Source organism: Sturnus vulgaris, chromosome 30 (assembly GCF_052056855.1).
Source record: "Sturnus vulgaris isolate bStuVul1 chromosome 30, bStuVul1.hap1, whole genome shotgun sequence".
Taxonomy (NCBI): domain Eukaryota; kingdom Metazoa; phylum Chordata; class Aves; order Passeriformes; family Sturnidae; genus Sturnus; species Sturnus vulgaris.
In genome coordinates this window covers 678,594-694,916 of record NC_142272.1, presented here as the reverse complement: position 1 = coordinate 694,916, position 16,323 = coordinate 678,594, and the positions used below count along the sequence as shown (strand labels likewise).

At 40.3% G+C, this 16,323-nt stretch overlaps 1 protein-coding gene across 4 annotated transcripts in view; it reads right to left on the bottom strand.

Annotated features, from left to right (window-relative positions):
• Positions 1 to 16,323, bottom strand: part of SCN8A (sodium voltage-gated channel alpha subunit 8) — a 72,817-nt gene that overhangs the window by 45,549 nt on the left and 10,945 nt on the right. For 3 of the 4 annotated variants that reach the window (XR_015808794.1, XR_015808795.1, XM_088180736.1), the window contains exons 3-6: positions 9,038 to 9,155; positions 7,204 to 7,294; positions 5,956 to 6,084; positions 1,618 to 1,709 (exon numbers count right to left, since the gene is read on the bottom strand). Coding sequence is in view for 2 of the 4 variants with exons in the window: in XM_088180736.1 (XP_088036862.1) it covers positions 1,618 to 1,709; positions 5,956 to 6,084; positions 7,204 to 7,294; positions 9,038 to 9,155 (430 nt within the window). In the remaining 2 variants the exon portion in view is untranslated. Of the gene's footprint in view, positions 1 to 1,366; positions 1,459 to 1,617; positions 1,710 to 5,955; positions 6,085 to 7,203; positions 7,295 to 9,037; positions 9,156 to 16,323 lie in introns of all 4 variants that reach the window. The other variant, XM_088180738.1, reaches the window with a different exon arrangement.

Here is a 16,323-nt window from a genome sequence, read left to right as displayed (position 1 = left end):
TCCAAAACTGAGCTCTTCTGCTCCCTGCACAACACAAGGCATGCTGTCACACAGCTCCTGAAAGCTGCATCACCTCCACTGGGCTCTAAACTGAAAAAGCAGGACACAGGCAAAACTGGTTTTAACATTAATTCTCCTCTGAGCAAGGCAGTTCCTCTCTGGAGCAGGCTGAGAGAATGACACCTGCCCTTCAGCCCCACTGCTCACAGCATTATTTAATAAAAGGCTTGTTTTTATTTTTTTTTTTTTTTTAATTTTTTTTTTTGCTCTTAAATATCACCAAACATCAAGGAAGGCTCAGTAGGAACCAGCATTTTCTGGCTGGGTGCAAGGAAAGCAGGTGCCATGTAGGAGCATCATCATCATCATCATCATCATCATCATCACCATCATCATCATCATCATCATCATCATGCACAACAAGGCAGGTCCAGCTGATGGGGTTGGCAGTCTGGGATGGACCCTGCAAATCCCCGGGCTGAGGAAACAGAAACTCCAGAACCAGGGAATGCAGGAGGGGAACAAAGCACAAAGAAACCGAGACCCAAAACTCGGGGAGGATTTTTGTGAAAAGGGCAGAGCAGCTGGAAATCACAAAGCTGAGCATGCCTGAGTGCCTGAAGGCTTAAGCCTGACCTCAGAATTAAGGGACACTTTTGAGAAAAAAAAAAAAAAAAAAGATTTTCTGCACAGGAATTCAGGATCTGGAAATGTCCCAAAGGCCAGGCTGGACAGAGCTGTGATTAAACCGGGCTTAAAAACTTTAATCACTTCAACTCTGATCAAGCTGTGACTAAACAGCTGCTCCTGCCCATGGAGGGAGGTGGAACAAGATGAGATTTAAGGTCTCTCCCAACCCCAAACCAGAATTTTGTGTTTCTCAGTCCGTGGTGTCTCATAATTGAGAAATAAAAGCCCAGAAGCACCTTTGGGAAGGGGGGTCCTGACAAATCCAGTTCTGGCACAGGAAATGGGCAGAAAAGGTTTTAATCTTGGTCGGGTTTTGCTCTTCTGCTTTACAAAATTATTCCTAAAACAACTCCAACGTAACAGGGCAAGTCCCTGAGCCAGAAGCTGCTCAGCCTGGGAGGAGCCTGATCCTGGAATTCAACTTTTAAGCCTGGCTTTAGTTTCAGAGATCAGGGACAGAAAAGCAGGGAGCAGTTGCTTGTTCATGCCATAATTTGATGGCCCAGGAGCCTTGATTTCAAACTGCTTTGTTTTAACAGACTGCAAATCCCATCCAAAAAAAAAATAAATAAAAATAAATAAATCCCAGTGTAATTTCTGAGGAATGAGCAGTGCAGGAAGGGAGGGGAAACAAAAACACACACGAGGCCAGCCTTTAATGCTGAACGATTCTCACCTGGAATTACAGAGATAGTTTTCAAAGCTCGGAGAACTCTGAAAGTTCTCAATGCTGAGACATTCCCAAGGTCCACAAACTCTGTGACATATCTGCAATGAGGGAGGTCACACACAAAAAAAAAAGAAAAAAAAAAACAAAAAAACACCATGACAATACACACACCAAAATAAAACAACAACTAGGGACAAAGCAAAAACATCACTCACAGGGGCCTGTACCCGACAGCTAAACACCAACCGGGGCCTTACCTGGAATTACAGAAATAGTTTTCAAAGCTCTCAGAACCCTGAAAGTGCGCAGAGCTGAAACATTGCCTAGGTTTACAAACTCTGTTATATACCTGCAGAATTAAACCAGAGTTAATGGCACCGTTGGGGGTCACCCTTTCCCTGGGTAGAAATCGTGTGTTTGTAGGAAACAGCTTTGTGATTTTCAAAACGCTTCAGAATTGGCATTGAAAGAAAAAAATAAAATAAAATAAAATAAAAATAAATTAAAAAAAAAAAAAAAAAAAAGTTGCAGAGGTGAAATGAGGTCTGAGTCTCTGAGCTGCTCAGCTTGCCCAGGTACGGGGTTGGATTCTCATCCTCACCTGGAATCGTGTCCTGAGCTGGAAGGGACCCACCAGGATCATCCAGTCCCAAAAATCCAACTCTGGGCACCCCTGGCAGCTCTGTCCAAATTCTCCTGCAGCTCAAATTCCCTGGGCTGTGCCCAAATCCTCTGGGCATTCCCTGGGCAGTGCCCAAATCCTCTGGGCATCCCTGGGGCAGTGCCCAAATCCTCTGGGCAGTGCCCAAATCCTCTGGGCATCCCTGGGGCAGTGCCTGAATCCTCTGGGCATTCCCTGGGGCAGTGCCTGAATCCTCTGGGCATTCCCTGGGCAGTGCCCAAATCCTCTGGGCATCTCTGGGCAGTGCCCAAATCCTCTGGGCAGTGCCCAAATCCTCTGGGCATCCCTGGGCAGTGCCTGAATCCTCTGGGCATTCCCTGGGGCAGTGCCCAAATCCTCTGGGCATCCCTGGGCAGTGCCCAAATGCTCTGGGCATTCCCTGGGGCAGTGCCCAAATCCTCTGGGCATTCCCTGGGGCAGTGCCTGAATCCTCTGGGCATTCCCTGGGCAGTGCCCAAATCCTCTGGGCATCCCTGGGGCAGTGCCCAAATCCTCTGGGGTAGAACCTTTCCCTGATGTCCCACCCTGGCTGAGCAGCCCCGGAGCCCTCAGCCCCTCCTCCACACCTTCCCCCATCCCCTTGGGGGTTTTTTTTTTTATTTTTTATTTTTTTTTATTTTTTTTTTGGACCCTTCTCCTGCAGTTTCTGACTTTTTTTTTTATTTATTTATTTTTTTGGACCCTTCTCCTGCAGTTTCTGACTTTTTTTTTTTTTTTTTTTTTTGGATATCGTGGCGCCCCAAATTTCACACAGAGAATTCCTCACCTCTACAGAAAGGGGGAAATTGTCAAAAAAAAAAAAACCAAAAAAAAACCAAAAAAAAAAAAAAAAGAAAAAAAAAATTAAAGCCAAATATTTTGAGGAGATTTGGTGACATCACCAAATTACCTGGAATAATAAAAGGTGGAAATAAAATTTTAAAGGGGGGGGAACTGGATGAGTTTTGAGTTCCAACCCAAACCAACCCAGGATTCCATGACTGGACTTTCACCTCAAATCAGGAATTTCAGGTTTGTTCACTTCGTGGTTTTCTTAAAAACATAATCACCTTCTGCTTTGATTAACATCCTTCCATTTAATTAGCATCCTTCATTTTAATTAGCACCCTCCATTTTTAATCCTTTATGGCTGTTTGGGAGGCACAGGGAGGTTTTGATTCTCCTTTTTTTTTTTATTTTTTTTTTAATTTTTTTTTTTCCCAAGAGGAAAAAAAAAATCCAAAATACACAGAGGAGAAGAGGTTCAAAATAACGGGGTTTTATTTTTACCCCAGCTTGGAGAATATTCCCCCTGAGTGGGGAGAAACTTTTTGGTATGAAAAAAACAAAGAAATATTTCAATATTCAAGATTTTTTTTTTTCCTGGTGCAGAAAGTCCTCAAGGGCTTCCAAAATCTCTTAGTGCAGATTAAATAATGCCATTAACACCAAAAAAAAAAAAAAAAATTTAAATTATTGTACCAGAGCCAACAGGCTTAGGGACACCAGGGAGGAATTTAGGATTTTTTTTTAATTTTTATTTTTTTGCAGACCTGGACCCTTTAAAGCTGGTGGGATGAAATTTGGTAATTTCTGAAGAAATTAAGAAATTCCCAATTCCCAGGTGGGGTTTGGGTTTTCACACTGGGCACAGCAGATCCTCAAATATTCTGAATTAAATCTCAGCATTGGGGAGCTGCTGGTTATTGGCTTTTCATGGACAATGTTCAATTCTCTGCATATATTTTAAATAAACAACTGAAATGCAGAAAAAGAGCAAAAACTCAGGAAACTCAACAAACTGGGGTGCAGAATGCAGCAAAATAGGATTTAAAGGTTTTTATTTCCCTCAAGTGCTCTGAACCTTTGGAAATGCAGCTCCTGAGCCTTCAATTTAATTCAATTTAATTTATTTTAATTCAATTTAATTTATTTTAATTCAAGGTATTTTCTGATTTTTTTATTTTTTTTTTTTAAATCTCATCTGTGCTCCCTTTTCCATCAGACATTGGTGGATATGGGAACCCGACCGTGCCACATAAAAAAAAAAAAAAATAAATGTAAAAGGGTAAAAAAAAAAAAAAAAATTTCTTCCACCAGCAGCTCTGAGTACCAGAGACAAAAAAATCAGATTTCCATGAGCCAGGATCAGCTCAGGGCAATTATGGGAAAAAAAAATAAATAAATAAATTTAAAAAAAAAAGGAATTTAGGGTGGAGCTCCTGATGTGATGCCCATGATCCTCAGCCCAATCCAGCAGGAGAAAAAAAAAAATGAGGAAGGAAAATCAAGAGTCTCCTTCCTGACATTATTATATTAATAACTAATTAATAGAATAATTATAAATATTATTAAATATTAAATATTATCTATTAAATATTAAACATTATATAATTATAAATATTATCATATTATTATGTTAAATATTAGCCATAATTTGATATTAAATATTAAATATGATATAATTATAAATATTCTTATATTAAATAACTATTATAATAATTATTAATATAATAATTATAAGAATAATGGGTTTGATTTTGTTTGGGTTTTTTGTTTTTGTTTTTGGGGGGTTTTTTTGTTGGTTTTTTTTGTTTGTTTTTTTGGTTTTTCTGGGGTTTTTTGTTTTTTTTGGTTTTTTAACCAACTTAACTCTTCACCTAAAATCCTCCCACGCCCAGCAAAGCCTGGAACAAATCTGGAATAAACCTGGACTAAATCTGGGCTAAATCTGGAAAAAATCTGGAATAAACCTGGCATAAATCTGGGATAAATCTGGACTAAATCTGGAATAAACCTGGACTAAACCTGGAATAAATCTGGAATAAACCTGGAATAAACCTGGAATAAATCTGGAATAAATCTGGAATAAATCTGGACTAAACCTGGAATAAATCTGGAATAAACCTGGAATAAATTTGGACTAAATCTGGAATAAATCTGGAATAAACCTGGCATAAATCTGGAATAAATCTGGGATAAACCTGGGATAAATCTGGGACAAACCTGGAATAAATCTGGCACAAATCTGGACTAAACCTGGCACAAATCTGGAATAAACCTGGAATAAACCTGGACTAAACCTGGACTAAACCTGGAATAAATCTGGAATAAACCTGGAATAAATTTGGACTAAATCTGGCACAAATCTGGGATAAACCTGGCCCAAACCTGGCCCAAATCTGGGATAAACCTGGCCCAAATCTGGCCCAAATCTGGGATAAACCTGGCATAAACCTGGCCCAAATCTAGCCCAAATCTGGGATAAACCTGGCCCAAACCTGGGATAAACCTGGCACAAACCTGGCACAAACCTGGCACAAACCTGGCACAAATCTGGGATAAACCTGGCCCAAATCTGGGATAAACCTGGCCCAAATCTGGGATAAACCTGGCCCAAATCTGGCCCAAATCTGGGATAAACCTGGCCCAAATCTGGCCCAAATCTGGGATAAACCTGGCCCAAATCTGGGATAAACCTGGCACAAACCTGGCACAAACCTGGCACAAACCTGGCACAAACCTGGCACAAATCTGGCCCAAATCTGGGATAAACCTGGCCCAAATCTGGGATAAACCTGGCCCAAATCTGGCCCAAACCTGTCCCCAGGCTGTCCCCAGGCTGTCCCCAGGCTGTCCCCAGGCTGTCCCAGGCTGTCCCCATTGCTGTCCCCAGCCTGCCCCAGGCTGTCCCAGGCTGTCCCCAGGCTGTCCCCAGGCTGTCCCCAGGCTGTCCCCAGGCTGTCCCCAGGCTGTCCCCAGCCTGCCCCCAGGCTGTCCCAGGCTGTCCCCAGGCTGTCCCCAGGCTGTCCCCAGGCTGTCCCCAGCCTGCCCCCAGGCTGTCCCAGGCTGTCCCCAGGCTGTCCCCAGGCTGTCCCCAGGCTGTCCCCAGGCTGTCCCCAGGCTGTCCCCAGGCTGTCCCCAGGGCACTCACGCCATCATGATGACACTGAAGTCCAGCCAGTTCCAGGGGTCCCTCAGGAAGGTGAAGCCGTCGATGCAGAAGCCCCTGGCGATGATTTTCACCAGAGACTCAAAGGTGTAAATGCCAGTGAAGGTGTACCTGGCACCAGGGAATAAAGAAATATAAACTATCGAGTAATTAATCATTCAAGAGCAATCATCTGATACTAAAGAAATAAGATTTGCTGCTGAAATGCAACCGTTTGTAGCTGACACCAGGGAAAAAAAATTAAAATTTCCTTTAAAAATGGGAATTAGAAAGGTTTAATTGAAATAAAAGGGGGGAAAGTCAGCAGTTTGGGAGGTTTAATATTATATATATAATCTAATATTTAATAAATCAATAGGAATCATCTAATATTGAATAAATAAATAGCAATCATCTAATATTAAATAAATAAATAGGAATAATCTAATATTAAATAAATAAATAGGAATCATCTAATATTAAATAAAAAAATAGGAATAATCTAATATTGAATAAATAAATAGCAATAATCTAACATTAAATAAATAGAAATCATCTAATATTAAATAAAAAAATAGGAATAATCTAATATTAAATAAATAGAAATCATCTAATATTAAATAAATAAATAGCAATAATCTAATATTTAATAAATAGGAATAATCTAATATTAAAGAAATAAATAGCAGTAATCTAATATTATATAAAAAATAGGAATAATCTAATATTAAAGAAATAAATAGCAATCATCGAATATTTTATAAATAAGTAGAAATCATCTAATATTTAATAAATAAATAGCAATCATCTAATATTTTATAAATAAATAGAAATAATCTAATAATAAATAAATAGCAATATTCTAATATTAAATAAAAAATAGGAATAATCTAATATTAAATAAATAAATAGCAATAATCTAACATTAAATAAATAGAAATCATCTAATATTAAATAAAAAAATAGGAATAATCTAATATTAAATAAATAGAAATCATCTAATATTAAATAAATAAATAGCAATAATCTAATATTAAATAAATAAATAGGAATCATCGAATATTTTATAAATAAATAGAAATGATCTAAGATTTAATAAATAGGAATGATGTAATATTTAATAAATAAATAGAAATAATCGAATATTTACTAAACAGGAATAATGGAATATTGAATAAATGAACAGGAATAATCGAACATTAATTAAACAAGTGTAAAATTTGCAATTTGCACGGAGCCCTCTGTACTTACTCCACGTTCTTGGACCATTCTGGGGGGTTGCTGAAGGTCATGAACACACAGTTGGTTAAAATCGTGCACATGATGATCATGCTGAACACTGTGGGACACGGTCAAGGAGCAAAGGGAGCCCCAAAAATCCCCCCCAAAAAAAAAAAAAAAAAAAAAAAAAAAAAAAAAAAAAAAGGAAAATTCAACCATTCCCAGCCTGGCCACAAGGGCTGAGCTGCTCGACCTGGCAGGGGAAATTCAGAGGATTTTATGGTTTTCATTTATTCTGGTTGTAGGTTTGATTTATCCTAGTTCTATTTTTTATTTAGTCTGTTTGTATATTTAATATTCTGTATTACACACTATATTTATATGTTGTATACTCTATATTATATATGAAAATTATGTATTATTTATCTTTAATATACTGTGTTACACACAATATTTATATGTTGTATACACTATATTATAGATAAAAATTATATATATAATTTATCTTTAATATACTGTGTTACACACAATATTTATGTTTTATACACTACATTATATGTAATATTTTTATATAATTTATTTTAATATACTGTATTACACACAATATTTATGTTGTATACACTACATTATATGTAATATTTTATATAATTTATTTTAATATACTGTATTACACACAATATTTATATGTTGTATACACTAGATTATAGATAAAAATTATATATATAATTTATCTTTAGTATTCTGTGTTACACACAATATTTATGTTTTACACACTATATTATATATAATTTTTTTGTTATTTATCTTTAATATTCTGTATTACAGATAATATCTCCATGCTCTAGACACTGAATTAAATACAATATTATAAATAATATTTCTAGACAATATTTCTTTTTAGTACATTGTATTATATGGACTATTTCTATACTGCATTAAATATTATACACTATGTAAAATATGCTGTGTGCACTGAATTAAATACAAAATATACTCTATATTTTAATATACTGTATTATATACAATATTTATATACTCTATTTTCTATCATATATTCTATATTTTGTATTATATATTCTATTTTATATTTTATAGTCTATTTTCTACTATATATTGATATTCTGTGTTATATATTCTATATTCTATTTTATGTTTTATATCACATATTTATATTATATTATAAACTATATATTCTATTTTATAGTCTATTTTCTATTATATATTTATATTCTCTTTTGTATCATATATTCTCTATTCTATTTTATATTTTATATTTTTATATACTATATATTCTATTTTCTATTTTATAGTCAATTTTCTACTATATATTTTTATTCTCTTTTGTATTATATATTCTATTTTATGTTTTATATTATATATTTATATTATATACTATATATTCTATTTTATGGTCTATTTTCTATTATATATTTATATTCTCTTTTGTATCATATATTCTCTATTCTATTTTCTATTTTATATTTTATACTATATATTCTATTTTCTATTTCATAGTCAATTTCCTATTATATATTTATTTTCTTTTATATTATTGTTATTATTTATTTCACTCTATTTTAACCCAATTTTACCATTCCAGCAGCTCCTAAAGCCCAACTCCTCACCTGAAGCACACCCTTAAAAATCCCATTTATTCCAAAACTCATCCACGTGTGTGAGTGAGGGAAAAAAAGGAAAAATAAATGAGAATTTCCCTTCATTGAGGGCTAAAAAAAACTCATTTACCACCCCATAAAAACCTGAATTTTGTCATGTTCTGAGACCAACCCACATCTGTGAAACGAGAAATAAAAAAAAAATAAAAATAATAAAAATAAATAAATTCAATAATCCAAAGGATATGAATGTATCAAAATTTTAATAGCTATTCTTCTAAAGAGATTAAAAGGACTTAAAATGTACAAGGCAGGTGTGGCACTAAATCGGAAGAGAGTTTTCCCTCTGTTTAGGACTACAAAGGTCTGCAGAGAAAAAAAAATAAAAAAAAATAAAAAAAAATTAAAAAAAAAAAAAAAGAGAATTAATTCAGGACAATCACAGCAGCAATTGTGTAAAACAGATAAGCAAGTTGCAGGGTTAAAAAAAAAAAAAGAATTTTTCTGGTTTTTTGGGGTTTTTTTCTGTTTTTTTTTTTTTTAAATAATCTCCTTTGTGAAGTTGAAATTAGGGTTCATCATGGGCATCACACACAGCATAAATAATTCCACTCCAAATATCCATTTCACTAGAGAATTCACATAAACTCACACAACTTCCAGGGTTAAAAAATGGAATTTTCTGCTCTTTTTTTTTTTAAATAATCTCCTTTATGAAGTTCAAATTAGGGTTCATCATGGGTATCACACACACTGAGGATAATTCTCAAATATTCATTTCACTACAAACATCACACAAAATTTCCAGGGTTAAAAAATGGAATTTTCTGCTCTTTTTTTTTTTTAAATAATTTCCTTTATGAATTTCCCATTAGGGTATAACACACCTGTACATGGTGGGAATATTTGGAGATAATTCTCAAATATTCATTTCATCATCAGAGAACTCACACAAATAATTTCCAGGGTAATTAAAAAAAAATAAATTCAGGATAAAAAAGAGGTGGCAGCAGAGCCAGCACAGCCTGGGTGTCTCTGCTTTTCACTCCAAACTGAGTGGAAATGTGAGGTTCATTATTTTATTAACAACCTATAAAAAATAGAAATATTTTTATTTTTGTTAAGGACTACATAAACCCCCAGGTAAACTGAGTTCACACCAGCACATCCAAACAAAAAAAAAATTTAAAAAAAAAATTAAAAAAAAAATTTAAAAAAAAAATTAAAAAAAAATTTAAAAAAAATAAAAAAAAACTTGCATCCCCAGCAAAACAGCCCCGGGCAGCTCTGAAATTGCAGCATCAAGAATTCATGACCACATCACCTTGGCATGGACAGAGCTTCTAAAAGGGCCCAAAAGTTGGGTTTTTTTGGGTTTTTTTGGTTTTTTTTTTTGCAAAATTGCCATTACAGAGTGCTCAGGGTACACCCAATTCTAGGAATCAGCTCTGCCCCCCTTCCCTGACACCACCAACTTTCCAGGACTCACATCCCCTTCTTTTTTTAAAATCCTTTTAAATTTTCCTTTTTAAAAAAAAAAAAAAAAAAAGACACTCATCCCACCAGGATTCTCACTGCCCTGGGACAGCACAGATCTCCCAATTCTCCCACATTTTTTGAGCAATAAAATCTCCAGCAGGACTGTGCTGAACGTTACAGGGACAAGGTGAGCTGGAAAAAAAAAAAAAAAAAGAGGAAATTTCCCAAATCTCACTCCAACACCTTCCAAGATCAATCACTGTGTCTCCATTTCCCACAGGAAAAATCCCCATGGAAGAATTGAACCAAAAATCAGCAAGGCAGGAGTAAAACCCTGCAGACACAGGAATGTTTGTGTGGTTTCACAGAGGTAGAAAAAAAAAAACCCAAAATTCAGAGTGAGGAAAACTCAGCTGGGGTGGGAGCCCTCGGTCCTGGCACATGGAACAGCCACTCCCAGCAGATCTTTGACAATTTCAGGAATTTGGCACTGCCTGCTGTAATCTCACAGAATCCCAGATTTTTTGACGATTCCAACATCATTTGTGACCTGTCACCCAGCCCCCGAGTGCCTTCATTAAAACAAGGAAAAGTCCCCAAAAAATAAATTGTCTAAAATCTGCAGAGTGGTGACTGTGCTTGGGAGTGAGGGATGGCAAAAATCCTTCGAGCTCCACTCAATTCCCTGGACACCTCCAGGGCTGGGGACTCCAAACCTCCCTGGGCAGCTCCTTCGATGTTTTTTTCCATGGAGAAATCTCAATTTTCATCCCACTGCCTAAAAACCGTGAGCTCCTTGCTCTCCTTGCTCTCCTCCTCCCTGTTTGTGAGTGCACCTAAGGCAGTTCTTTGTTTTCTCTCTCTGTGCCCTGCCCAGATTTCTCCTTTCAGACCACAAAACTTGTTGAATTATTTCTGTAAACTGAATTATTGAATTATTCCTGCCTGCAAAGCTCATCATTCCTGGGCCTTTCAGCACAAGCCTGACACCACTAAGGTGTCATAATTTCCAGTCTGCCCATCCATTAGGACAGTTCCCAGATCCAGCACTCCCCTGTGCACCCTGTAAAATCCTGAGTAAATCTCCACTTGGTCTCATCAATAGAAAGAAAAGCCCAAAAGCCAAGAAGTGTTTGGCAAAACCCTCTTTTAGTTTTCCCTTCTGCTGCTGACATATTAAAACTCCATTTCAAAATGGCTGCGAGCTCCTAAAACATTTTCTGGATCTGGGCCAAGAACATCCTTAAGAGCTTTTAAGATGTGCTGAGGCAAAGCTCAAAGCTCAGAGGAAGGAGATACCTGGAGAAAAGTATTTTTGCAGTCATTTTAAGAGATGGTTGTGTCTGCCTGGGACTTCCCAAAGCCTCCATTTGTTGTTAAGAGCTGTGGAAAAAAAAACTCCACCAGCTTTAGTTTCCATCAACTCATCAGGACCCACCAAAACCTTGCAAACAGGTCTCATAAAAAGAAAAAAAGAAAGAAAAGAAATTCTCTAAATCAATCTGCAAAAACCCATGACTGTGCCTGGGAGAGCAACAGAAGCGACCGAGGGATGGCAAGAATCCTCCCAGCTCCAGCAAGGCTGAAACCAGCCCTGGCTCCCTGCAGGTTCAGCAGCTCTGTGATGGCTGAGTGAGGAGTGAGGAGTGAGGAGGAGTGGGCAGGAGATTTCAGAAGAAAACAGCTCCAGGAACAGCCTGGGAACAGATGGAAGCTCATTCCTGCAGCAGGGACACGATGACGCCGAGCAGGGGAGAGCGATGATTTCCTGGTGACACCCTGAGCTGCTGGAAAAAGGAATTTACAGGAAACTGGGCGCCCCGTGGGTGCTGGAGAATTACAGACACGATCAGACCCTGGGGAAAAGGGTTTTAGGTGCTGGACGTGGCCCAGGAACCCCCTGAGCCTGGGCTGAGTCCCCTTCCTGCCTCTCTCAGGTGAGACCTCACCTGCAGAGCTGCCTCCAGCACAGGGAGGACGTGGAGCTGCTGGAGATTTGAGGTTTTAATGCCCTCACAATGTGCCTGTGCAGGGAAATGCACTCTCAGAAATAACTGCCCACCCTTTCCCATCACGAGGGGGCTGCAGATATTGAGGAGCTGAGATTGCACCTTGGCATCCCCTGAGCCCAGCTCTGTGTGCCTGCATCCCCAGCCAGCAGCTCCATCACACTCTGCCTCCCCTGGAGAGGACTGGAGACAGCCACTGCCAACAACCCCATCTCCTTTCTCCACTCTTTCCCTTTCACACTCACTTTTCCTGCTCCTCTGAAGCCAACTGGAGAGATAGAGCAGAAGAAAAAAAAAAAAAACACCACGAAGCACTCAAGACCTGGAAAAAGCAATGAGACTCTGGAAATAATAATAAAAAGCTGATTTTTTTTTTTTTGGAGCTGGTTCTGACTCTTTCCTGTGTTCTGGTGACTTGACTGAAATGCAAACCCAGGGATGGTGTGGTGACCTTGCAGAGTCCCTCCCTGCAGACACCACAGGCACATTCCAGAGCCAGACGTGCCTCCTGCAGCTGGTCCCTCACATCCCTGTGATTTTCCTGGCCCAAGGTGACATTCGGGACCCACGGGGCCCGTTTCCAAAGCTGGCATGTGACTTGACAAAGCTGCAAGTCACTCCCTTGGCACAAAGGCTCTGGAGAGATCCTCAGGTGCTTCTCTGGCAGCCATAGGTGACCTCAGATGTCCCAGCCCAGCCTCACATCTCACTCAGGTGTGGACATTCTTCCTTTTCCCACTCAAATCCATCCACATCACCTCATCCAGTCTCAACTCTCAGAATATCCAGGCACCTTCTGCTGCCTCAGAACTGGGAGAAACAGCAGCACCTCACTCTGTAGCACAGATGAAATTCCTGCCGAAGGAAATTAAGGAAAAAAAAGCCACAAGATCACGTCCAGAGGGAAAGAATGGGGTGAGGAGATGTTTAATAGGAGGCATGGGCTGGGCCACAAATGGATCAGAAGGAAAGAGCAGTGCAGAAGATGGAAAAACATTAGAAATTGAAATCCTGATAAAGCTGTGAATGAAAGGAAGGCCCTGGTGCCTTGCTCAATAAACACTGAAGGATTTAAGGCTGTGAGGCTGCTCTGCTCCCATTGCTGGGCTGCTCACACAGGGAATTTCCCTGAATTTTGTTTGCACATGTGAACAAGGAAGTTCATGTACCTTCCTTCTGGATATATTAATTGAAATGTTTTGGGTTTCCATAATAAAAATGGGCAATTATTGCTCCCACCTTGTGCTTCAGGCCAGGAACTGGAAGGCCATTACAAGCTGTAAAACAAGGAATCGTAAAAAAATTCTTTCTGGTCCTTACACAGACACAAAAAGGAGCTAAAGCAGCTCCCAAAGCTGTGAGCAAAGGGATTCCAGATTCTCCTGGTTCTCCTCAGAGTCGTGACTCATCCCTCACTTCAAGACACTGAGGGGCTAAAATGTGCCCAGAGCTGGGAACCTGGAGCACAAGGAGGGGCTGAGGGAGCTGGGAAGGGGCTCAGCCTGGAGAAAATCCGGGATCAGGGGGGAGCTGCTGGCTCTGCACAACTCCCTGAGAGGAGGGGACAGCCAGGGGGAATTTGGGATTTTATCCCAGGGAGCAGGTTGGACAGGCTCAGGGGGGACAGCAGCAGGAATTTCTCCATGGAAAGGGTGGGCAGGCACTGGAGGTGTCCCAGGAATTCCTGGACGTGGCACTCAGAGCTCTGGTGGAGATCTGTCACAGGCTGGACTTTATAATCCTGAAAGTCTTTTCCAACTTCAGGGATTCTGGAATTCTGTGAGTCCCATTTTGCCAAACGAAACCGAGCAGAGCCAAGAGCAGCACCTCGGACAAAACCATTGCTGGGCTATGAACTTGTGACTCCCTGTGCCAGGGCTGTGTCTCCAGGTCACACCGTTTCTCCTTTCAATCTCACTTTACAGGCACTGGGAGGTTCAGGTGCTCTGTTAAAATGCAGTTTCAGTTTCCTTAGACAAAACCAAGATCACCGTGTCCTCCTGCAGGGAAAAGCTGATTCGTCCCTGTGCACGCTGCAAAAGCAAAGACCTGTGATGCAAAGCCTTGTGGAGAAGGGAGGGGAGAAAAAAAAAAAAAAAAAAAATCTTGGAAAACTTCCCATGATTCAAGCAGATTCGCAATTCCTGATGATTCAGAAAAGGGCCTTTTTTTAATGGACTTTAAAAAAAAAAAAAAAAAAATTCTTTGTGGAAAGTCACTGAGTGCTGGAAGCAGAGAGGAGAACCTAAGGCAGGGCCAGGCTGGGATGGACACAAAGGGAAGGGAGAAGGGGATGTGGGGGGTGTGGGGGGGATGTGGGGGGGATGTGGGGGGATTGTGGGGGATGCGGGGGTCGTGGGGAACCCCTGTGGGGTCAGCAGGGCTGGGGGGGGGGCTTTGCCTCCCCTCTCCAGAACCTTCCGTGCCTCTCAGGCTGCCAAGGATTCCACAAGGCACGCACGGCGCTCCCAGAGCTGTGACAGATGCCTTCAGAGAGGGGAGTGCAGCTCGGGCTTTTTTTTTTTTTTTTTTTTTTTTTTTCTTTTTTTTTTTTCCTCCTCTAGAAAGGAAAGGTTTATTAATAGCTTTGTGTTGGGAGGCAAATATGGAGAGGGATGCAGCAGGAGGGGGTAAAGGGGTTCCCTGTGCCTCCTGCTTGTGCTGGAATGGTGAGAAGATCAGAGCTCACTGCCCCTGGCACTGCCACCTACCCGGGCCAGCAAAAAACAAGAACCAGCCCAATTCTCCCCCTGACACCTCCCCTTCAGGCACAGGAACACGAAGAGGCTTCAAAACTCGCCCAGGGGGGACCACAGAGATTTCCCAACACCTCTGTGGTGGGTGCAGAGACCTTGGGAATTCTCTTGTGAGGATGGGCAGGCGCTGGAATGGAATTCCCAGAGCAGCTGGGGCTGCCCCTGGATCCCTGGAAGTGGCCAAGGCCAGGCTGGACAGGGCTTGGAGCAGCCTGGGACAGTGGGAAGTGGATAAAGCAGGACTGGATGGGCTTTAAGGTCCCTCCAAACCCATCCTGTAATTCCACGACCTGCTCTCACCAGAAGCAGATTGGTTTAATAAAGAGAAAAATATTTGTTCAAGAAATAAGAAGAATTCCTGAGTGTTCCTGCCACAGCAGCTGCTGGTAATGAAGGACCACATCAGCTGGGCACCACGGTGCAACACACAGATCCCCAAATTTCACAGCCCTGCTCTGAGTCAGCACTCTGGACACAAGAAACAACATTAAATTAATCCGTGAACACAATAAAGGAGGGTGAGGTGCACTCATCACTCCCCAAAGCCGGCTGATTCCATGTGAACAACGCCCTGCCAGTCACAGAGCCATCGTGAGCACAAATGCCTGTCCCAACAAAAACTCATGCAGCCCTGGCTCCCCATGGCACACATCTCACACGCAGCCAGCTCAGGCTGAGCTCCCAGCAGCCACATCCCAGCTCCTGTCACCCACACAGCTCAAGCTGCAGCTCCCCCAGAGGCACAGCTGAGCCTCACTCGAGCTGCTGACTGCCTCAGTTGGACTGGGATCCAAGAAAGCAATGGAATTAAACACTAAAGAACTCTCAGCTGCTCTAAAACCAGTGACCAAGCTCCTCATTCCAGCACCACTGCATCCCTGCCCTTCGCCCCAGAGGAGTTTGCCAAACCTCTCACCTCAAACACCTCAGCACCCTCCTGCCACAACACCTGAGCTCCAGAGAAATAAAAATTAAGATGAAAGCGAGTTAATTGTTCTCATTTTTCACCATGATTCTGTGTCCCAGTGCTTCAGAACCATCGACTTCAGACTGAATTCCATGTAAGTGATGAAATACACACTGCAATCCTTACTGTTACCCCTCAATTAAATTCTTCTTATTGCCCTGACGGTTAAAATTGGCACATTAGAACAACTTGAACTATTTTTAGTTTCCAGAGCTTGTTCTCCTAACTCCATCCTTAAAGACTGATCAAATCACCTCTATTAAACCTCACGGAAAAACACACAAGAAAACAAAACAACCAAACCAACACCCCAATCCAAGCCT